Here is a 22877-nt window from a genome sequence, read left to right as displayed (position 1 = left end):
CGGGAGGGGACTTTGAGCCCAGCGGCCCCGCAGTCGGTGCCATGGCGGGCCGGCAGCGGCACCGGCTGCTGCTGGAGAACGCCGAGCAGCTGGTGCTGGTGTGCGGCCGGCGGGAGCCGTACCTGCGGCGGGACGGGGCTGCCGGGCTGAGCGTGCTGCGGGCGGCCAGCCTGGTGGTGGGGCTGTGAGTGCGGGGTCAGCCCGGTGTGGGGCTGTGAGTGCGGGGCTGTGAGTGCGGGATCCAGCCTGGTGGTGGGGCTGTGAGTGCGGGGCTGTGAGTGCGGGATCCAGCCTGGTGTGGGGCTGTGAGTGCGGGATCCAGCCTGGTGTGGGGCTGTGAGTGCGGGGCTGTGAGTGCGGGATCCAGCCCGGTGTGGGGCTGTGAGTGCGGGGCTGTGAGTGCGGGATCCAGCCTGGTGGTGGGGCTGTGAGTGCGGGGCTGTGAGTGCGGGATCCAGCCTGGTGGTGGGGCTGTGAGTGCGGGGCTGTGAGTGCGGGATCAGTCCGGTGTGGGGCTGTGAGTGCGGGGCTGTGAGTGCGGGGCTGTGAGTGTGGGATCCAGCCTGGTGTGGGGCTGTGAGTGCGGGGCTGTGAGTGCGGGGCTGTGAGTGTGGGATCCAGCCTGGTGTGGGGCTGTGAGTGCGGGGCTGTGAGTGTGGGATCCAGCCTGGTGTGGGGCTGTGAGTGCGGGGCTGTGAGTGCGGGGCTGTGAGTGTGGGATCCAGCCTGGTGTGGGGCTGTGAGTGCGGGGCTGTGAGTGTGGGATCCAGCCTGGTGTGGGGCTGTGAGTGCGGGGCTGTGAGTGCGGGATCCAGCACGGTGTGGGGCTGTGAGTGCGGGATCCAGCCTGGCGTGGGGCTGTGAGTGCGGTGGGGCTGTGAGTGCGGGATCAGCCCGGTGTGGGGCTGTGAGTGCGGGGCTGTGAGTGCGGGATCAGCCCGGTGTGGGGCTGTGAGTGCGGGATCCAGCCTGGTGTGGGGCTGTGAGTGCGGGGCTGTGAGTGCGGGATCCCGCACGGTGTGGGGCTGTGAGTGCGGTGGGGCTGTGAGTGCGGGACCGGCCGGCGGGCGGGACGGGGCTCCCTGCGAGGGAGGAAGGCATCCCCCAGCGCAGCCCGGGCTTTCCGGTACAATCCTCAAACTCCGCTGGGAGAATAGTCCCAAAGAGGCTGATCCCTGCGGTTCCCAGGGCACGGGGTGTAAGCCAGGTCCAGGGGATGGCAGCTTGGTTTGAGTGAGGGCCGAGTGCCCTGTGGATAGATACACCGGTGCTGTATGCTCGCTGATCCACAGGAGGAGAACAGTGAGACCCAGCAGGAATTAGAGGGGAACAGTGCCAAGGTGTCACCCAGAGGGATCTGGAAGTGTTATGGCAAACAGCTTGAAGTGCATGGAATTCCCCCCTGTTTGCTGTGAATCTGTAAAACGAGCAAACCACCTCCACATGTGCATCTTCAGTCCTGCTGCAGGTCCTGCCCCTATGGTTCCAGGAACTCTGTCGCTGAGCTCTTTACTTTTAAACAGGCTCACACGTTCTTTGTTTATTGTCTGTGTTTTGCAGGGATGGCTGTATCAAAGCCGTGGGCCAGGCAGATGTTATCCGCAATCAGTTTTCAGGAGCAACGTTTGAAAGGATAATTGACTGCTCTGGGAAGTGTGTGTTACCAGGTAGGTGTGTTTTATGTTGCAAAGGAACAGAACTGCCAGCAGGTCAAGGGATGGGATCCTGTTACTCTGCTCAGCCCTGGTGAAACCACATCTGGAGTGCTGTGTCCAGTTCTGGGACACACAAGAGAGACATGGAGCTCCTGGGGTGGGTCCCGTGGAGGGCTACAAAGATTATGAAGGGTTTGGAGCATCTCTCTTCTGAGGAGAGACTGAGAGAGTTTGGTCTGTCCAGCCTTGAGAAGAGATGTCTGAGAGGGGACCTCATCCCTGTCTGTGTGTCTGAAGGGAGGTGCCCTCAGGAGGTTTCCAGGCTCTGCTCAGTGGTGCCAAGCAATAGGACAGGAGGCAATGGGCACAAACTGATGCACAGCAAGTTCCTCCTGAGAGGAGAGAGCTTCACTGTGAAGGTGACTGAACACTGGAACAGATCACCCAGAGAGGTTGTAGAGTCTCCCTCACTGGAGATATTCAAGGGTTCTTTTGAGCTTCATGGTGGAGCTCTGTCTCCTCCTGTTTTAGCAATGTAGCTGACTCACAGAGTGACTCCTCGGATTCACTGCTCTTTTCTGTATTCTCTCAGCCCATCAGCCATTCATCCTGCTCATCCTGCCCACAGCTGTTTGGAACAAAAGGGATTTTTAAGTCACATGTTCTACAACTTTGCCTGATAAAAATCCCCAAAAGATGGTCAAGTCCATTTGTGTTAAACTGTCCAAGTAGTGTTAATACATAAACTAGAGCTATGTTTCTTTTACAGTGGCTTTGCCATTCAGCAGTGTCTGTTTCAGAGCTTGTAGAAAAGGCTCCCACTGTAGTAAGTGCTGCTAGGGGAAATCTAGTGTGCTAAGCCCAGCCTAAGCAGTTTGCCTTTTTTTAAAGATTACAGGCTTAAAGTCGAATGAACTCTTTCAAAGTTTGTTTTTTATCCTTTCTTCCACAGTTTGAAAACATTATCAAAATAACATGACAAACTCAGCAACTGCTGCATTTGCCTGGAGACATTTTGCATAAGGTGTCAGACCTAAAATAAAAATTGGCAGAAAATTAATAGCCTCTGAAGAAAAAACCATATTTGTCTGGTTGGATTTTTATTTTTTTCTAATTAATAGAGACTTTTTAGGGGAGCTTCTGCCATCTATTTAATTTGCTTGCATGTTCATAATCTTTTCTCTTTCACAGTGAAGTAACTCAAGTGTACATTTGCTTTTTCTTCTTTAGGCCTGGTAGATGCACACACACATCCAGTGTGGGCTGGTGATAGGGTTCATGAGTTTGCAATGAAGGTAACAGCATTAAATTACACAGATGGATTTTTCTTCCTCCTTTTTTTTTCTTTTTAAATATATAACTGTTTCTACTTCCTAGTGACTCTCATCTTTCTTTTATAGAAATATACATAATTTCTGTCAGATAATCTACCTGAGGGAGGAGAGATGATTTTTGAATAGTGATAGGATGAGGAGTGTACCTGCATCCTATGCAGCCACCCTTGATATATTTTTGCATTAATTGAAGCAATACGAGAGTGCTGCCTTCTATTACAATCTAAGTCTTGATTTTTTCCTTTCCTTTTTCTTTTTCACATAAATGAATTTTTGAGCTAGAGACTGGTTTTCCCCTTGGACTCGGGGGAAAGCAAATCTTTAGAGTAATTCTCTTTGCCATTTCTTACAACATTTCTTCACTTAAGTGGAAGGGAGAGCGAGGAAAAGGAGGAGGGAGGAAAAGTTGATGGGGATTATTTCCTCCTCTCTTTGTCTCTCTCACTGCAAAGAGCCCTCAAGGCACTTTCCAGTATCTCTTGGATAGAAAACGCACTGTTCACAGCTAATTGTATGGGGGTGGTTTATGTTTCCTCCCCTTTTACCCAAGCTGGCAGGTGCATCCTACATGGAGATCCACCAGGCTGGGGGAGGGATCCATTTCACGGTGGAGCACACTCGGAAGGCCACGGAGGACGAGCTGTGCCGGGCCCTGCAGCAGCGGCTGGAGCGCATGCTGCGGGCGGGATCCACGCTGGTGGAGTGCAAGAGTGGCTATGGCTTGGAGCTGCAGGCAGAGCTCAAAATGCTCAGGGTGATCGAGCGTGCCAGGAAATCCATGGACATTGGCATCTCCTCCACCTACTGCGGCGCTCACGCCGTGCCCAGGTAATAACTGGCTTTTCTTGCTTTGTTCAGTACTGCTGCTTTGTGCTGAAAATTGGTTTGTTCTGCCCCACTCCTGAGCCACAACGTACTTGAAAAACAACAGCCAATATTGATAGGAAGCTCTCCTAAATTTTAATTTGAAGGAAGGCAGCACAACATTATTTAGTGACTCCTAAATGCCAACATAGGCTTAACACAGAGCCCCTGCCCCCAGCTGATGCTCACACTGACCATAACACAGATTAGAGAAAGTTCTTCTGCTTGCATTTGCTGCTATCATTCAAGCTTGGTCTCTGCCATGAGATTTTATTTTGGCCAAAATAAAAACACCATATTTAATCTTTATATAGCTCCGTAATCTTTATATAGCTCCATTGCATTAATTATGCTTCCACACAATGGAATAGCTATGAGATGAAGATTAAATTATGTTTAATCAATTTATTCTGATGGCTCAAACAGACATATCACAAAAATCTTTCTCACTTCTGATTTTTATTTTGCTATGATGAAAATGACATCTTCAGGTTACCAGGTTTCAGTGTATGAAGGAATTAATGAGGTTTAGCTAGATATTTTGACATACTAAGTGGTAGGCTGCTGCAAGACAAGGCATGTGAGATGGAGGAAGGCTTATTATGTATCAATATTCAAGAGATATTAATTTTTTTAAAAAAAGCATACTCCAAAAAAATGCCAACCTTTTCTAACCTTCAAGAAAACATGACCCAGAAAATATTTTTTGCAATCTAATTCTTGTATATTTGGAGCAGGATGGTAAATTCTCTTTTGTCAATCTAACTATGGAAAATGAATCCTGTATCATCCTCAGTACCTGGAAGATGGTTAAGAATAAAGTAACTAAAATCAGCTGAAGGCAAGAACTCGTTCTTTCAAGAAGTCTTACTAAATTTTAGAGGACTTAATGGTAAAATAAAATTGACCTTTCACCCCAAACTATATAGATATATACACACATATATGTGTTTCATAGTCCTTCCTTTCTCTCTCCCCTAAAAAGCCTTGGCAGGATTTCGGTCAAAATCCTGATAAATAGTCTTTCCCACCAAAATGCTTTGAGTATTTCTATAAACCAATGAAATAAATTCCAGTGTTTTTACAAACATACTAACTCTCATGTGTTAGAAAGGCACACTTCTGCACACTTCTGTCCCCACTGAAGAAAGTAAAGCATAATAAAATGTAGTAGTAGTAGTAAAGTTACTGTATTTTAAGTAAGGAGAAAAGGTAGTTGGGGATTTCAGAAAATTTCCTGAAGGAAATACTGAATTATCTGTATTTTCCAGTTTGGGTCTTTTTAAATCCACTCTTCTCTTTTCAATCAAATGTTTGTGTCTAAACTATTTTGTTTGAATTTTATGCTAGCCCTCAAACTTAAACTCTGGCTTGGGTTTTCATTTTGACCAGGAGGAAATCTGCAGTTCTTCCTTGGTCCCTCCAGTCATCATTTTGAATCTAACTCATGATTTGGGGAATGTCTGGTTTTTAACAGCATGATCAGAGGCTGGGCAACCCCAATGGCTGTTCCAGTGAGAAGGGAATGGACAAAGGGCTCTGCTTTATAACCCTGTTTATTAATTCAGGCAGAATTTGGCTTCTTGAATTTATTGCCATTGCATGGCTCCCAACTTAGCCATGTGTGGCACTCCATAGTGCCAGTGTCTGCATGCCTCACAGTGCCTGAAATGAGCACTGAGGTTCTCACCTGCTGTACATCCCTTGTCCTTTGATACTAAAATTGGAATATGGTAACTCAACTGCATGTTTTGGGGTTATTTGCTCTTTCTAAGGTATTTAGTGATCTCTCCTGGGTTATCTTTATGTAATAGAGTATTCATAATTATTCTGACTTTGGCAAATCAAATCTTGGGAAGCCCCTCTGAGTAGAAACAGTTATCTGTCCATCACTCTGAATGATATAAAAGGAGGGGAGGTAAATGAAAAATAATGATTTATACTGCATATCCCCTTTGAGCTTTGATACTTGCATAACAATATTGTATGAATACCATTTAACATATTTAAATGCTTGTTTACATATTTTAAATAGTTGTATTTTAGAATGGAGTATAAAGAGATCAGAATATATGAATAGGAGAGCAGAAAAATTTGTTTTAAAGTATCCCATATCTTTGCATCCAAGATGCCAACCCTATTAAAAACATTCAGCAATACAATCTAATATTCTTTGAATGGAAAGTAACTCATATTGGAGAGTACACGGATTACAATGTGGCTAAATTTTTTTAATTTGAAGTTTTTTTGAGGGATTCATGTTTACATCATTTCCTAAGTAATGCAGTAATTTCATGTATGGCTTGAGTGTGTGCCAGACTTCAAGGATGTTACTCATACAGCTCTGTAACATTTTATTTTCATTAGAGGGAAAACTGCTACCGAAGCCACAGATGACATTATCAATAACCACCTTCCTAAACTGAAAGAACTCAAACTAAGTGGTGAAATACATGTTAACAATATAGATGTGTTCTGTGAGAAGGGAGTCTTTGATCTGGAGTCTACAAGGAGGATACTTGAAGCTGGAAAAGAGATAGGGTTACAGATTAACTTCCATGGTGATGAACTCCATCCGATGAAATCTGCTGAGGTACGTCTTTCTTAACACTCATTTTTGCTCCTGTGAGAGCCCAGTCTGTGAAAGAATTACAGTTTTCAAAACTGAGGTTGTCTTTTCTAAGACTTTATGAAATAGACCATCTGATAGAAATAGATGCCAGGAAAAGCAGTCCATGTGCAGCTGTGGAGTTGAGGACATGGGGGGAAGCCTTGACCTCTGGGACTAATGTGCACTGGCTAATCAAACATTGACTTTGCTTATCTTCCATCCAGGATGCAGATTGGGAAGGTGGATATCCATGCACCCAAAAATGACAAAAACATGGTTTCTATGCAACTTGAAAAATATTTTTTGTTAAATACCCTGTTAGAAGCAACAAGTCAAATTGCAGTGCGCACACTCAGTGGTCTCATTACTCAGATATCAGTATATCTGAGCACACTCAGAGACTAGGTTCCCAAATATCTTGATAAAGAAAGTCCTTTTGACATCATGTTTTACCCTTATTTAAATATTGCTTCCTTCCTGTGCGGTCTGCCCAAGCTGTGTATAAAAAAACCAAACCAAAAACTTGGTTGATCATAAAAGCCTATTTGACTTCCCCATTGAAGGCAGCACTCAGTTTTGTGAACTATTTTCTGATGGATCCTTTATGAACAGGAGTTGATAATGTTTTCATCCATGGCTCTCACATAGTTTGTGTGTTAGGCTGTTAAATACACCACGGAAGGGGTGCTTCTGCACTGTGGGTGGATAAAGTGATCAACTTTTCCTGCAGTAAACTAACAAGTAGTTTATCTCTGTATTCTGATTGTTCTTTCAAGCATTCTTTACTATTTCTCTTCTGGTATATTTTTCATTAATAGTAAGTTGTCTCTTCCAGTTGTTTAGAAACAACTTTTAAAACTGAATTAATTGAGAATAGTGAGTAATTTGCTTGAAAATTTACTTAGCTTGGAGCTGAGCTAGGAGCCCGGGCCATCAGCCACCTGGAAGAAGTTAGTGATGAAGGTATTGTGGCAATGGCAAGAGCTAATTGTGCTGCTGTCCTCCTGCCAACAACAGCCTACATGCTGAGGTAAGGCCACTTAAGGGAAACTTCTGCAGCTGCCAATCCTTGTGTGTGCTTTGAGGGTCTTTTAATCTAAAAGCAAAATGTGTCTATGCCTTAAGGATCAGTGTGGGTCAGTGAAGGCAATCACACGTACAGAGAAATGAATGAGCCTCCCTCCTTATGTCTGATTTCAGCTGAAAATCCTCAAAAATCTGTGAGATTGTTGAGAAGTCTCACAGTAGATTCAGAGTGGCTTTACAGCAGCTATGACTAAAACTTCCTAGAGAGCATACTTCCAAGTGCCCACCCTGCAAACACCTACTTTATTAGGTGTAGATTAGGATTAGATTAATCCAGGGGCTGAACAATCTTAAAATGGCTATTCCAGATGTTGAAGTTACTGAAAACATCTTTTGCATTATAATTGCTAAGTGAAAAGATCTCTAATGTATGCAGACTAAACCCACAGACTCAAAAATCGGGAATGGACTATTGCATTGCATGTGCCACTGCTCATGTTTTGGGGCCTGCCTTTGAAGCTGTAAGAACTAGAAATTTTATTTATTTATTTTTCAGAAATGAAGATTTTAATCTTGTAAATTCTAAAGTGGCTGAGGTCTGGGTAAATAGCAGAATTTCAGTGGTCTGGAGCCTGATGGTTGACACTGGCTGCTGCCACATGCTGCTGCTGCAAAAGCTGTGTCTCACACTTCCTTTATGTTGTCCATAGGGTGATAGGTAGGGGTGCAAGAGGAGAATTTGGGCTTTCATCTCCATAAGGATCAGTGTAACTGAATGCATGAATGTAGCCAAACTGAGAGATGACTTTTGGCCTTGTAAATCATTGTGTGATAACTAAGAAAATTGTACTAATAAGTTTGTTTTTCCCACTAGACTGAAGCAACCTCAAGCTAGAAAAATGTTGGAAGAAGGTGTTATAGTTGCTCTTGGCAGTGACTTTAATCCTAATGCATACTGTTTTTCAATGGTAAGAAAATCCTAATACTGAAACCATAGAATTATGAAATTTCTTACTAGTACCATTGTGTACAGGTCTTGCTTCAAACTGGTTTCCTATGCACAAGGAGAGCTACATGCCCCAGCAGACAGCTGCCTGTGTTTGTTTGTGTGTATTGGTAGTTTTTGCCAGAAATTTGTGAAACCAGAATGGGTTTCGTCCTTCATACACCCTGAGAGGCCTATTCAAAATGCTCTCAAAGCTACTGATTTTAGAGTTCTCATTTTGGATTTGGCAAAATTTATGTTGTACAAAACAACTCCTGTTGTGCAAGGAAGAAGGAGAGTGTTGGGGGATTTGAAGCATAAACAGCTTTGTGCTCCTGGTAACTCCTGTTGTCCCCTTCCTTGCCTGCTAGCCTATGGTGATGCATCTGGCCTGTGTAAACATGAAGATGTCAATGAATGAAGCACTGGCAGCTGCCACCATTAATGCAGCTTATGCTCTGGGCAAATCAGACACACATGGCTCCTTGGAGGTTGGCAAGCAGGGAGATCTTCTGATCATAAATTCATCAAGGTTTGTTCTTCCATTGGCATTTGAAATGTTCTTTAACCTTAGTTATCTTCAGTGAATAAAGGGACATTGGTAGCATTTCAGACCCACTTTCATTTTCCATAATTACTCTAGTGGAAAATAAAGCCTAGGACTTTTGGGGCTGTTATTACAAGTAATCCATGCCTAGTTACAAATTTCCTCGAGATAATATGTGTTTATTTTGTGGAATAAATTCTCTACTGAGAGACTCACTGCATGCATTCAGCAAGAGACAACATGTAGACATGGAATAGCATTTTCCCATTTTCAAGCAAATCTTATAAAATTGCCAGGTATGCTGGGCATGTGACCTGCTCTTATGCAAGTTTATATATTCTTAAACATCTTGTCTTTTTAGGTGGGAGCACTTGATTTACCAGTTTGGTGGACATGAAGCATTGATCAACTACGTTATCGTTAAAGGAAAAGTCGTCTATGAAAATGAGAGATGTAAGACAATGAGCAGTTACTGAGAGAGGGCAGTAGCTTAGTAAGCTACTAAAATCAAATTAGCACAGAGTATTTCAAGTCAACAGACAAATCAGATTTGTATTTACCAGTAAGTTGTTTGCCTGCTCACCTTACTCTTGTTCAAATAAACCTTACCAAGCATTACCCAGTTGGTGCATCTCCATGTCCGCTGTCCTTCTCTCCAGCACAATAAAGTCATTTCTAATTGTATCCATCTTAAACAACAGTTCCCAAAAATGTTTTCCTATACAATTAATCTCTAATATAATAATATTATAAAATAACCCAAATAAACTGGCAATGAATAAACAGAGTTTGGATCCAGGTAAGATGTATTGGGGAGTGGGATTTTAAGTAACCTGTGACAGAGGGACAGGGGCTCAGGCAAGCATTTAGGATGGCCCTTGGCTGTGCTGGGAGAAGATCACATGCAGTGTCATACAGATGTTCCAGAAAAGATCTACTTTTATTTATTCTAGGCTGAATCTGAAATAACATGTCACATTTGTTTGTGGAAGTTTGAATGTTATTCTGATAAATTAAGTATGTCACTTTTACTCAAAGCTGTGTTGAAACTTAGGAGCCTAACTTTTTTAAAGCACTCTTTCATTTATCTTTCAAATACTGCTTTTTTTCCCACAGCTTGTAACATTTAGGAATGCAGGATGTAGAAAAAAGAATGATAGAGCTCTGGAGAATTTAAGCTTTTGCAGTATTTAGGCACACGGTCTGGTGTAGGAGGGTCTCTGAATACTATGGACTAAGTCTTTTCTTCAGATTTTCAAATGGATGGTGGCTGCAGAAGTAAAAGGGATCTATTTTCTGAAGGTGAAGTCATAAAATTGCACCTGATAAGCATGAAGAACTTCACATAAAAATAATTATTGATATAAGTAATATAATCTGTGATACAGAGCAGAGTGCTTTAGTGAACCAGACCCTTGAGGAAGGACAATGGTCTCATTCTGACTAACAGTTATTTGAAAGCCATGTATGAGCATTATTATGGCCTTCTGATCTCCCTGAGCCTTGGGCACATCTGTTAACACACAAAAGCTGCAAGCCCTCCCCTGTAGTATCTTTCTTCATGCTTTATATGATCCAGGCTAGCCAACTAAATCAGTTTTTAAAACAATGTAATAGCATTCCTGCCACCTGACGTGTTTTCCTACAAGCAGATGTTGTACCAGATGTGGGTATGTATCTTTGTAAGCTTGAAAGAACTTCTCAAGTAAGTGACTGCAAAGTCCATTCTGCTCAAGACAGCTTTCATAAATAATGTTTATACAGGCATTTCTTCAATGCAAGGTGCAGGCAGAGTGGTGCCTCTGAGCTCTGCACAGGCACAGTGCAAAACCTGAGTGCACCATGTCGTGCTGTGTGCTGGGGATCCCTTGGTCCCAGGCAGCTAAAAGCAGAGGTGAGCAGCAAGCAGGGCCCAGAATCTCTTCTCTGAATGCCCAAGGCATCTGGCACCCTGCTAGGCTGCCAGCAGGCATGAACCCTCTCCTCAGGGCACATTTAACATGGCAGGTGTCAGACACTCAAAGGAAGTCCCACACTGATGCTTTGGCTTGCAGCACAGCAAACAGCCAGGAGAGGCTTTCAGCTTGTGCTGAATGCCCCTCAGCCAGATCAGTACTGCCATGTCATCACTGCACCATGAGGTGAAATCCGTGTCCTCACTCTTCCCTTGCAAAATAAAGCCTATGCTGGAGGTCAGTGTTGTGACACAGAGCACACTCATAGATGGGATCATGACTGGGGCCAGGGCCCTTGGCAGACAGGCAGAGGCCTGGTGAGCCGTGGGAGTGTAGGTCATGGTGCTATTGCCTCAGCCCTGGTTCACATTCAGTAGTCCTACATCTCTTCTTCCCCCTTTTCTGGTCCTTGTGTCACCTGTCCTACTTACTTCCAAATTAAGCTTTTGCTTTACATTTTCATCATCACACACGTGACAGGAATATAGATTGCTACAGCCATATGTGAAGCCTCAGTTGATTGGCAGATGTGAACCCATAGCTCTTGGAAAGCTGCATTAAATGTAGTCCATCACTAAAACATAATATATTTGTTCTGGAGCAATGATCTCCATAGCAAATTCCTATGCACACAGCTTTTCTGATTTGTGAAGCACCTGCTCTAAAAATGCTCTTTTATACAAGAGCCTGTACCTCACCTGTGATCTGCAAAAGAGAGATGAATTAAGTGTGAAGATAATTTTGCTTGTGCCAAAATGAAGGGGATCACAGCAGTTACCCAAAGGGGGGAAGAAAGGGAAGAATATAAAACTTAGGCTGTTTGGTATCATTGGCACAGATGAAGAGAAAACAAACGAAAAGTTGATGAAACAAATACTGGATTTGGCAGGAGTCTGGATGATTTGTATTCAGAAGTTCATGAAATTCAGTCAGAATCACCCTATGATGACAAAGTTGTCTTTTACATATGAGGAAAGCAATGAGACTTTACTATCTATTTGTGCTTCTGAGCTAGACTGTCAGGTCCTCTAGGTCACCTGGAGAAACCACACTGAGTTTGAGTAGAATGGTTTGAGTAAAATGCTCAGGTAAGGTTCTGGAAAGGATCTGCTCTCTTCCAGAGGATCACAACTCTTAAAGTTCATTCTGATGCCTGTGGTCATGACTATAATCTGCACTCATTCTCAGTGATCCCAGGGAGAAAGCTGTAGGTGAAATGGGTCTTGATTCAGGGATGTGTTCCCTCCTGTACTTTTCAATGTAAGGTTCAGCCACTTCCCACACCTGCGAAACAAGAATGAGAAGCAGCAGAGTCAGAGGCAAAGAAAAGGTCAAGTAAAACATCAATGCATGAGTTCAGGAAATCCCAAAGAAAAGCTATTGGGTGAGATATGTTGTGTGGGAGGAGCAGAACCAGAGAGGCAGATAGAGCAAGGTTTAGGGAAGAACACATGGAGGGAGTTGACAAGGGATGGGAAAGGATACAGCTCCAAAGGGACAGGGTGAAACGATTCAAGGCAAAACTACTTTGCCTTGTCTTGTTACCAGGCTAATGCTCTGTGTGCAATAGTTGGGAGAGAGCCACTGCCACTTGCTACAAAACCACTTGTCCATGAAGAGCATTGGGCAGCAAAACCAGCAGTTGGCATGGACAAAGAAAAAGGGTTCTAGATAATCCTATGCACAAGCCAAAAGCCAGCACTTGCCTTCTGCTCCACGAGCAGCCTGTGAGCTGCTTCAATGTCTGGGGCCATGAAGCGATCCTTTATCCAGGGCCTGTAACGAGAAATTGGGCAAACATTAACCCCCACTGCCAGCAGCTGCTTTCCAGGCAGCCACCTCTGGGGAAAGTGTTTATCTGATCTTACCTCACCACGGAGCGCACAAGGTCGTAGACCTTCTCCAATGGGGTTGTCGTTCTCAGAGGGCGTAGGAACTCAATGCCCTGGCAGGCAGCAAGCAGCTCAATAGCCAGAACTAGGAAACCAGAACAGCCAAAGGGATGTTTGGCAGGAACAGCTCAAGGTGAGGTTTCCTGTGTAAAGCAATCCCTAGCCTTTGTTTTCACCAATATGATATAGTTCAGGCAATGTGAAAAAAACCTCAGTGGGTCCACACCACCCAGAGAGCCAGGCCAGTGTCAGGATCATTTCATGGATGATGGTGTGGGCAGTGTCCAGCAGTTCAGCAAGCAGATTTTGGGTGTTGTTGTACAGACCTTTCAAATGTACCAGGAACTCCTGGTCAGAGTCTTAAATCCCTAAGAATCTCTTCCAGGGTAACTTGAATACTCAAATTAATGTCAATCATGAATCAGAAAACTTCTTTAGCACTGAGAAAAGAGGAGCCTGAGCTGAAAATGAAAAGTTCTCCCTCTGAAAATTGCCAGGGACTCCATGAAAACACCAGTAAAATGACAGTGCTTTGGTCTGTCTGGAAAAGTTTGCATTGTACTGCCTATCCCACCCTCATCATAATTGGTATTAACTCCTCATTTTCATGATTCAAGGTCTGTCTGGAAATCAGAATTTTAATTTTACCTTGTTCCACATGTTCAATAACTCTCAAAGCTTTTCTTGCAGCCCATCCTCCCATGGACACATGATCCTCCGTAGCAGCACTGGTTGAGAGAGAATCCACGGAAGAGGGGTGGCACAAGGCTTTGTTCTCAGACACTGCAAAAACCCAGCACAATGAATGGACAGAATAGGCAGGAGACAGCAGAAGATGGACAGCATGGAGGTAAGAGCCTCTCCACCACCTTGGGTCCAACTATTGTTCCTCTTTTGAGGATGCATCAGTATTTTACCAGGACCGAGCAATTTGTAATAACCACCTTGAAAACTACCATTCCCTCTGAAAACAGTAACCAACAGCAGTCTTTAGATGCAAGCATTAACCAAATATGGAACAATGGAAGAAGGGCAGACAGCATAACTGAAACACAATCTTGATCCTGCCTGTTGCTCTAGGGCAACTCTCTGTAAAGATCATTGGCACGCTCTGGTTTTGGTCACAAATATCACCTCTCCTCTGCTTTCAAGAATACAGCAAGAGATCAGCATCTGGTCTGCTCATTGCAGCTGAAGCACTTTCAGAACTTCCTCTAGAAAGATGGGGGAATGCCATACAAACCCTCTACCTCCCTCACCTCACTGCAAGGCTGCCCATGTCCCTGAGGGTGACACATACCAGCTTGGAAACCCAGGTGCAAGGTCTGCATTCAAAAGCAACAGGCATATGGCTGCAGGAGAGGCCTTAGGCACCATTCAATGACAATTTGAAGTTGAGAATTGCTCTTTAAAAGGGAAAAAATGAAGTCTGCATTCATAGCACTCTGGCTGCACTCGGCCTTTTCTTTCTGAAGCCCAGCGGGATGCTGTGTAATGCCCTCGCCAAATTAGCAGCTTCAGAAAAGCAACAGGAGCAACAGAGATGTGGTGACACCATTTGCAAATAGGCTGGAGTGACAGGTCCAGTGACTGGTCTAGGACCAGAGCCCAGCTGGCACATTGAGGCAGGTGACAGCAGGTCCCAGAGAGGCTGTGTGTGACCACTGCAAACAGCTGGGTCTGGCAGGCACAGAGCTGCTGGAGTGGGGGCAGACACATCCAGCAGTGTTGCAAAATATCTGCACATTTTTTCAGATTTATCTATTAACCCTGGGAGTGAAAAACATTAGCTGGTACACAAACAACCCAGAAACGGGAAGAGTGATTTGAAAAATAGCAGTGATGAAAAAAGTTAACAAAAAATAAAAGGAACTCAAACTTCAATTCAGATAAAATCCTGGCTGTTTTGTTCAGGATGAGATGATTTTGACCCATGGACTTCAAGTGTCAGCAGAGGCAGAGCTCTAATTTTCATTTCCCATAGCAGAAATCACAAACACCCCAGAATCTGTCACTCCAGACTGCAGAAGTGTGCAGTGAAACCTGAAGCCATGCAACCATCTGAGGCCTGGAGCCATCCAAAACTCTCCCCAGTCAAAAGGTAAAGCTTCCAGCCCTTAAACAAGAGTATAAGCATTTCAGCTCCTCTTTCAGACCCACTTCCCAAACCAGCCTCTAGACAGGATTCCTTTAGCACACTGATTTAGTTAATTCAGCTGTTTTTCTGCAGAGTGTTTATCTACACATTTATCTGATATCCTCTGTTTCTGTATTTCTAACTTTAAAAATTTACTCTCTTCTCATAGTATGTTTATCTTTGTATTGGCTCATGCTTCCCTGAACCTATGAACTGTAGTATCCTAGCAGCCAGCAGGCTTCTTGTTGCCTTAGCCATGAGTCCTAGAGGAAACACTGAACTGATGTTTTATTTCAGTGTGCTCCCCCAATAGCCAGCCCTGTGAACTCTGGTCTTCTGAGGACTGTGGGGTCTGATACTGATGTGTTGATCAGGCTGTCAAACAGAGACACCCAGTACTGAGGGCATCAGGCCACCTTTGAGACAAGCCTTCCCACCAAAGTCCACTAAGAGTTTGCATGCTCAGAGCACTGAACATGCCCAAGTGTCAGTGCAGAATACGGAAGCCTGAACTGAAATAATTGCAGCTACACCCAAGTACGCTCACACTTTACAAGACAGCACAGAACATATGGAAAAGAGACAGAAAACAGGAGCCAGATACCTTTGTGTCTACTATTAGATTATGTCTGTCTTGAAAAAAATCAGTCTTTCTAGCTTGTTATCTCTATGGTATTGCTCAAGCACTCACCCAGGGCAGCTGCTGTGCAGTGTGCAATCATGAAGCCTGAGTTCAGACCTCCTTCAGTGACTAAAAATGCAGGCAGTTCACTGAGTGAGGGGTTGCAGAGCCTCTCAATTCTTCTTTCACTAATTGCAGCCAGTTCATGCACACCGATTGCTAAATAGTCCAGAGCCTACAAAAGAAGATCTCATTAAACCAGATGACAAAGCAAACAAGCAAAAAATCCAAACCAGAATTTTTTTCCTTTCTTCAAATGCTGAATTACCTTTGCAGGATATTCACCATGAAAATTTCCCCCGGAAATGGTCTCTTCTCTTTCAGCAAACACCATCTTTAAGGAGAAGTTAAGGCCCACATGAGTGAAATACAGTTTACATGAGTGGTATCTGCCAGTAATCTGGCATATCTGGAATATCTTAACTGAAGGAGTGTTTGTGCCAATAGGCTTTTATTTGAAAGCACATTATATTGCATCCACACTTCCACTTTTCAGGAAATGAAGACACAATCTCAACTCTTCAAATTCGTAGGTAAAATTTTGACATGTATTTTTTTCAAATAAGCTACATAAAGGGAAGTCTTTGATCAAGGGTGCAAAAAAACCCATGTGATCAGATCTTAGCATAGATTTTCAGTTCCTTAATAGAATCTCCCCATGACAGTTACAATTTTGGAGAGATAAGCAATAAGCCTTATCAGCAATTGATATGATGCTATGTACAGCATCATTACAGTGCTGACAGAAATGCAGCCATGCATTACAGTGCTGACAGAAATCCTTCATAGGGAAAGGAAGAGAGGTTGCTTTTGCAAACAATGGCAGTAATTGACCAAAGCTATTTATGAATTTTTTGCCTCCTGTGTGAGTAATTATAGAGAAGAAAAGAATAAAAAAGGCCAAGCAGAATTTTATATAGTTATAAAGTAATTGAAAAGATACAGGGTTGTCCGTGGCACTGTTGATTTCCGTAGTTATTATGTCCTTCACAAAAGCAATTGTATCATTTACAATTCCATGGACCTAGAACAAGAGACATTAGTGCCCAAGCTTAGTATCTGCATTTAGTTCACCTTCAGGATGATGACTGAGCTGCAGAGACCCTCTTTCCCATCATCCCACTTGACTTTCAGACATGGAAGATGGTCTTGGATTTGCTTTTAACATCAGGAGCATCACTGTCAATCCTAGACACTTGAAAGATGGTATTTACTATTATTATGGCAGTTTTGCCAAAAGAGTAATCTGAATATGACATTCTTTACTTATTTGAGTTAGTTTATCTAAGTGGAAGATATGTATTCAGTGTCAGAAGTGTTCTGAGGGAAGAAGTAGCCTTACAAAGACTCACAGAAAACAAAACCTCATATTAATTAATTAACTTCTATTAATTCCACTGATTTAATGGCTTTGCTCCTGCTAAAACACATAGGATTGAGCTCTTCCAATATGTCTGAGATACTACACTGTGTTGGCTTTTGGAAACACCCAGTTCATGTAATTAACACCAATGCAGAAGAAAATCTGCAAGCATGGAAACCAGAACTTTCCCTTTGTTTCCCCTGGCTTCTTCCAGACCTAGACACAGCTTTGTTAGATGTTGCCAAATTACGAATTACATGTCTCCATTAACACTACAGTGAAGCCAAGAAGAAGCAAAATAAAGCCACTTCCTCTAGCAGTGTCAGACAGCACATAACTGACTGAGGTATTTCTGAGGTGGAAATGTCACCATCATGTATCTATTGTTACGGAAGGATCTATAAGTCAGTGTTTACCTGAGGGCAGCAGCGCATCGTGTATGCGTCCTGAACTCGGTCACAGAATCTATGGCTCTCTAGAAGACACAAGGAGGGCAAAACCCAAATATTGCTTACACAAAAGCATTGTGTCCTGTTGAAGGACACAGCCTGTCCTGGTAACCTGAGAAGGTGAAGGTTAAGATAGCTCACCTGCTATTTCTGATGGATGATGGTCAGAATCTAGAAGAGACCTGAATCGAAAGGCCACTTCAGCCTGCCCTCGGTGCGGGCGCACTGCATGGATATCTAGTAAGACAAGTTAGACTGTCAGGCTGTGCCTCTCTTGTCAGGAGCTGTTTGACAAGCAGGCAGAGAGGGCCTGGTACCCACCAGTGTCAAAGGCCCTCGTTGTGCCCTTCAGCACTTCGAGTGTAAGGGCAGCAATGATGTCAGCTTGCCTCGCTATAGCCCCGGCTCTCTCAACCGCCTCACATCCCAGCGACGTGATCATTTGTGTCCCGTTGATGAGGGCCAGGCCCTTCAAAGGGAGAGCAGATGTTCAGCAAATTCACTGCAGCTATTCCACACACTGTGACAACTCCCCGTGTCTGTGATAATTCTCCTTCTCACATAAAGGAGTTAAAGATCTTTGCCTAGCTTTTTGGACCATCCTGAAATCATAAAATGCACAGCTTTACTGATCATCTTTGCTACATAAAGTGTCAATGCTCATGACCCCATCACTGCAGACACCCTTGGAGCACCAGTAGGTCCAAGCAAGGCAGATACTTGCTTCAGGCCTCCTGTTATGGCCAAAGGGTAGATAGGTACCTTGCAGGTACCTCTTAGACAGTTGTTTCAGGATGGTATAAAGTGCTTTCTGTCTCCACTGACCACAGAGCCAAATCTGAACACCAAGCTTGGGTCTAACATCTCAAGTCAAGTAGGGTGACACTAGGAGTGGTGAATCCCACTCCTGACAACATTTCATCATTATCCTTCTGAAACTTGATTTAAAATTATTATTAATTCATGTAATGCTCTTATTGTATACATAAAGCAAATAGGGATTGACTATGCTCATTTTCATCAGCAGGCATCATTATACTTTATTACCTCTTTTGGTTTCAAGGTAATTGGTTTCAGTCCATGGGCTTCTAGGACCTGTGAAGGAGTTAAATGCCAAGGCAGTTAATGAAAAATACTTTTCGGTCACTGAAGTCCCAGACAAAGTCACTACAACTTAAATGTTTCCATGAACAGAAATATTAATAAATTTCTTAACTGATGGGAGAAAAAGATCTTTATATCACAAACATATATTTTTTTCTGCTGGACTAAATAAAGGGCTTCCAAACAAGCACCTCACTTCCTAGTGCCAATACAAGAAGGTAGCAGGAGCACTGAAGCAAGATATATGTCACTGTCACAGCCCATTAACATCCACTGTGTTATAGATAATGGGAGAGGGCAATAGGAAAGAAGGCTGGAAACTTCTTGGGAAGTCAGTTCTGCCTACACCCTGCCTCATACATTTTGGCTTGGCATAAATTATTCCTTTTTAAATGATTCCTAATCCTTTCTATAGAAAATCTCCAGTGACAGGAGGAGTCCTGTCCAGTTTATTCTGTACATGTCTATTCTATTGGGCAATTGCTCTTGTGGGAAATGGAGAAACAGCACAACCTGTTTCTCATTTAATCCTCTCATCCTGTCCAACAGAAAAGATAATGCATGTCAGAATTGTACAGCTATAACTTCTGGTCTTGAAGGTCCAGGACACACTAATTTGCTTCCTCCTTACTCCTCTCCCTGTGTAGTCCTCAATCCTTCTCCAGTCTGATAGTGATATACACCTATCAATCCATGAATGAGTCTGGTATTCAAATATCCATGGATAGGAGTTATAGGTGTAGCAGAACAAACTACTATGAAAGACTTTGGAGAGGCCAGACTTGAAGATACTTAACGCAACATCAATCTGCTGATGTGTTAGTGGCAGAATAACAATGGATTAAAAACTAATTCCATTGTAACATTTCCATCTTGTGAAGGAGAATGACATAAAGGCACCTTGTAACCCCAGTTAATTTACCAAAAATGAAATATCCAAACCTGTGTATTTACTTTACTAAAGTACTACTAAAGCCACTATAAAATCACTTGAAAGGTGAACTTGTATTTTTTAGAAAAGCATTGATGCTCATGGAGCTGAAGATACAGTAATAATTCTTTCATAGTCGGTATCATATCCTGTCCTTTTCTCCAGTTCATAAATGATGTCACTGTGGTATCTTGTATAGCAATACTATGGCATGGCATTTTTTTAGGGCTCAATAACATGCTGCTTATTTATGTCTGTTCCAGTGACATGTGGGTCAGTTCTTGCATTCTTCATGATCCACCTTCCTCAAATTAGAGAATGAGCAGCTAAAGGCAACCTAGTCCCAATTCAAATTGATAGAGAAAATCTAAAGATTTTGCATGTTATTAATCTGAGCAAAATAAATTCTCTCTTTCTCTCAAAGCTACAAGCAATTTCAAAAATGAGTCAGCAAGCAGAAAGAAAACTATCAGCTGTACAAATCTTACATATTTAGCATCAGCCCAGCCACTCTTTGGAGACCACATCTTTCCCTCTCCAATTAATCCCAGAGCAAGATGAGAGAGAGGGGCCAAGTCTCCACTGGCTCCAACTGTCCCTTTCTCTGGGATATAAGGAAGGCAGGATGCTAGAAAGAAAACAAAAAGCACTCGTTTTAGAGCCTTCCCTTGATACAGTCCTTGGAAAACAAAGAATCCAGCTCATAAGTGTGGTCACAGCAACAGCCTACAATCATGAACAATGGCACCAACAGGACTACTCTCATTACAGCTCTAGTCCTGATCTCTCACAACTACCAAGTTGTATCTGCATCTTGGCCCATTGAACTACACCCTTTAACAAAACAGTTAAAAGGAAAAAAAAGGGAAAGGAAGATTTTCTTTAGACATCTTTTTACCATTAAACACTTCAATAACTTGCTCGAGGGTTTCTAGGGATATTCCACTGTATCCTTTGGCTAGGACATTGATTCTCAGAGCCAACAGCATGCGAGTTCTCTCTGGAGTCAAAGGTTTTCCCACACCTGAAACAGTAAAAGAAACCTCTCGATTACTCATCCACTACCAACAAGGGCAGAAAAAGGAAACACCAAGCAATGTCTCATTACCTGCAGAATGTGAGCGAACCAAGTTCACTTGAAGCTCCCTATAGGAAAAAACCAATATGTTAAACCTCAAAAAAAGTCTCATCAGGTTTTATTTTGCACAAAACAGAAGGAATTCCTGAAGCAGCACTCTCATTTAACCCCAACTGCAGGGTTGAATTGGCCCCTCTGCTTCCTTTCCTGAAAAGAAAGAATGGAGAAGGCTGCACACACAACATACCTCAGATTACTGTTTGGGATGACAGTCCTAGCAAACTTTCCAAAACCCGTGGTGATTCCATAAACAACTGCAAGAAATGTACACTGCTGGTTAGGGAGGGGACCTGATGAAGTCTTCTAAACAACTAATAGTTAAAAGCAAAAATATTTACCTGTCTGTTCCTTTACAATCCTTTCAATCACTTCTCGTGATTTTTTTACTTTAGCTTCAGCTTCAGGAGAGAGCTAAAACATAAGTAGTTTAAATATTAGCTCATTTATCATTATTTGCTTAGAAAAAGAAACATGTAATTTTTAGTTGCATTTGTTCAGAATTTTTACCTTTATCTTGTAGAGTCCCTTTCCTAAATTGACCAAGTCCTCCGTTGTTAAGCTGTTGCCATCTAAAGAAATATACTACACCAAAGAACCACCTTTTAGTTTGGGATATGGATACATACAAAGTTGCTTAACAATCAGTATAAATAAAAAAAAAAAGTCAAAACTCAGCAATAAGTTTCTTCACACTTATTCGTAAGACAGGAATCCGGGTAACAAAAACATAATTAGCACATTGTAGTTTAGTTTCCTAGACCCAGACAATCTAATGGCCCCTGCTTTTGTGAATGCTGCACTGGCTGAACTCTCAGCATTTTCAGGGGAGTAGCAGGATTTGTTACTGAGCTGTAAAATCATTGGTGATTCCTACCTGTTCTGGCTCTCGGTATTTGCTGTATCTGAAAGTTTTGTAAAGGAAAAAGGGCAGACAGGATTTCACAGGCAGTGACCACTCAATTACAGCTGGCAATGTATTTTAACAATGAAGGATCTAAAAATGCAGGCAATCTAGAAAATTATAAATCTGTAATTGTAAGAATTTCACAAAGCACTCAAAAAGGATACAAATGAACTCCTTCTGGCTGAGATGGTATGAAATCTGGAGACATTATATCTCCTTCTATAACTAGAAGAAATACACAGAATAAACACATACAGGATTAAATTGCATTCTTCACATAAGTTAATTTGTTATTTGTTACAATTCACAGCAATAAGAATTCTAATTTCCAGCTATCAGCCCTGAACATACTTGCATGCTTCTGGGAAAATAACAAGGAAGTATGGATTTAGTTAAGGTATTCCAAAGGCTAAGGCAGAACAGCTTACAGTATATGTGACAGCAGATACAGAAGATGTACATAGAATCCTGTACGTTCTGACTCTTGTGTAGTTTTGTTCCTAAAAATTAAATATTCTTAAATTATTGGGCATTTTTCCATGGAAACTGTAGACTATCTCTCAGGTGCAATTTTAGATGAATTTTTAGATGAATTTTAGATAAAGCCACAGTTTGCTGACTCAGATGAGAACACTGTCACTCTACAATGCAATGCTTAAGGCTTTGCTTACCAACTTCAACAAATTCATTGTCCTCTAGAGCTTCCCCCACAGTATCATCAAGATCCAGCAAGCCAAGTCCCTTGCACCTTCGAATGTAAAACTTTACTTCTTCCACTGAGGCAAATCCCCCGTTGTCAGGTTTGTTTTTCATGTACCGTCTCACAGCTTCCTTTCCCAGCCACTCGATGGTGTTGGTGGAGCTCAGGCACGGCACTGCCAGCCATTCTCCTCGGACGTGCACTGTGTACCTCGGCATGCTCGCTCTCCAAAAGTTGTTCCTTGACCAAGAAGGGCTGCAGCGTGCAGCAGCCTCACATTTACCATGCGATGGCCTGAAGAGCTGTGCCTATCTAGAGCCCAGTGTTGCAATCGGACAGAGGCAAAAACCCACCCTCAAAATCCTCACCTTTGTAAATAAACAAGATCAACATGTTTGGCTGACTTTGTCCAATCAAACCAAACCCAGGGAACACACCCTTTTCACAGAAAAGGCACACCCCCCAGCTATTGCCACGGGAATTTTATTCCAAAGATCACATCAGGAATATAGAAATAAACAACCAGGACCTGAAGCTTATGTACCAGGAATAAATAAATTGGACTAAAATGCAGTGCAACTGTTCTAAAGATGTAAGGGT

At 42.8% G+C, this 22877-nt stretch overlaps 2 protein-coding genes across 2 annotated transcripts; one reads left to right on the top strand and one right to left on the bottom strand.

The window, feature by feature from the left end:
- AMDHD1 (amidohydrolase domain containing 1) lies at positions 1-9640 on the top strand. The gene is made up of 9 exons (XM_056516395.1): positions 1-184; positions 1561-1667; positions 2886-2950; positions 3540-3817; positions 6221-6446; positions 7370-7494; positions 8365-8458; positions 8847-9007; positions 9384-9640. The coding sequence occupies exons 1-9, from the start codon at positions 42-44 to the stop codon at positions 9496-9498; spliced, it is 1314 nt and encodes a 437-aa protein (XP_056372370.1). The 5' UTR covers positions 1-41; the 3' UTR covers positions 9499-9640.
- A 2214-nt stretch (positions 9641-11854) lies between these two features.
- On the bottom strand, positions 11855-22652 carry HAL (histidine ammonia-lyase). Its single transcript, XM_056516393.1, has 20 exons — positions 22249-22652; positions 21742-21802; positions 21548-21575; positions 21181-21255; positions 21012-21084; positions 20861-20927; positions 20644-20681; positions 20434-20559; positions 20024-20163; positions 18548-18595; positions 17822-17969; positions 17642-17737; positions 17468-17526; positions 16632-16712; positions 15957-16022; positions 15698-15863; positions 13518-13652; positions 12846-12954; positions 12684-12753; positions 11855-12261 (listed from the first exon to the last, which is right to left on the bottom strand). Exons 1-20 carry the CDS (start codon positions 22493-22495, stop codon positions 12112-12114), a joined length of 1983 nt encoding a protein of 660 aa, XP_056372368.1. The 5' UTR covers positions 22496-22652; the 3' UTR covers positions 11855-12111.
- Between the last annotated feature and the right edge of the window lie 225 nt (positions 22653-22877).

This window comes from Oenanthe melanoleuca, chromosome 1A (genome assembly GCF_029582105.1).
Source record: "Oenanthe melanoleuca isolate GR-GAL-2019-014 chromosome 1A, OMel1.0, whole genome shotgun sequence".
NCBI lineage: Eukaryota > Metazoa > Chordata > Aves > Passeriformes > Muscicapidae > Oenanthe > Oenanthe melanoleuca.
This window is presented reverse-complemented; position numbering and strand designations above follow the sequence as displayed.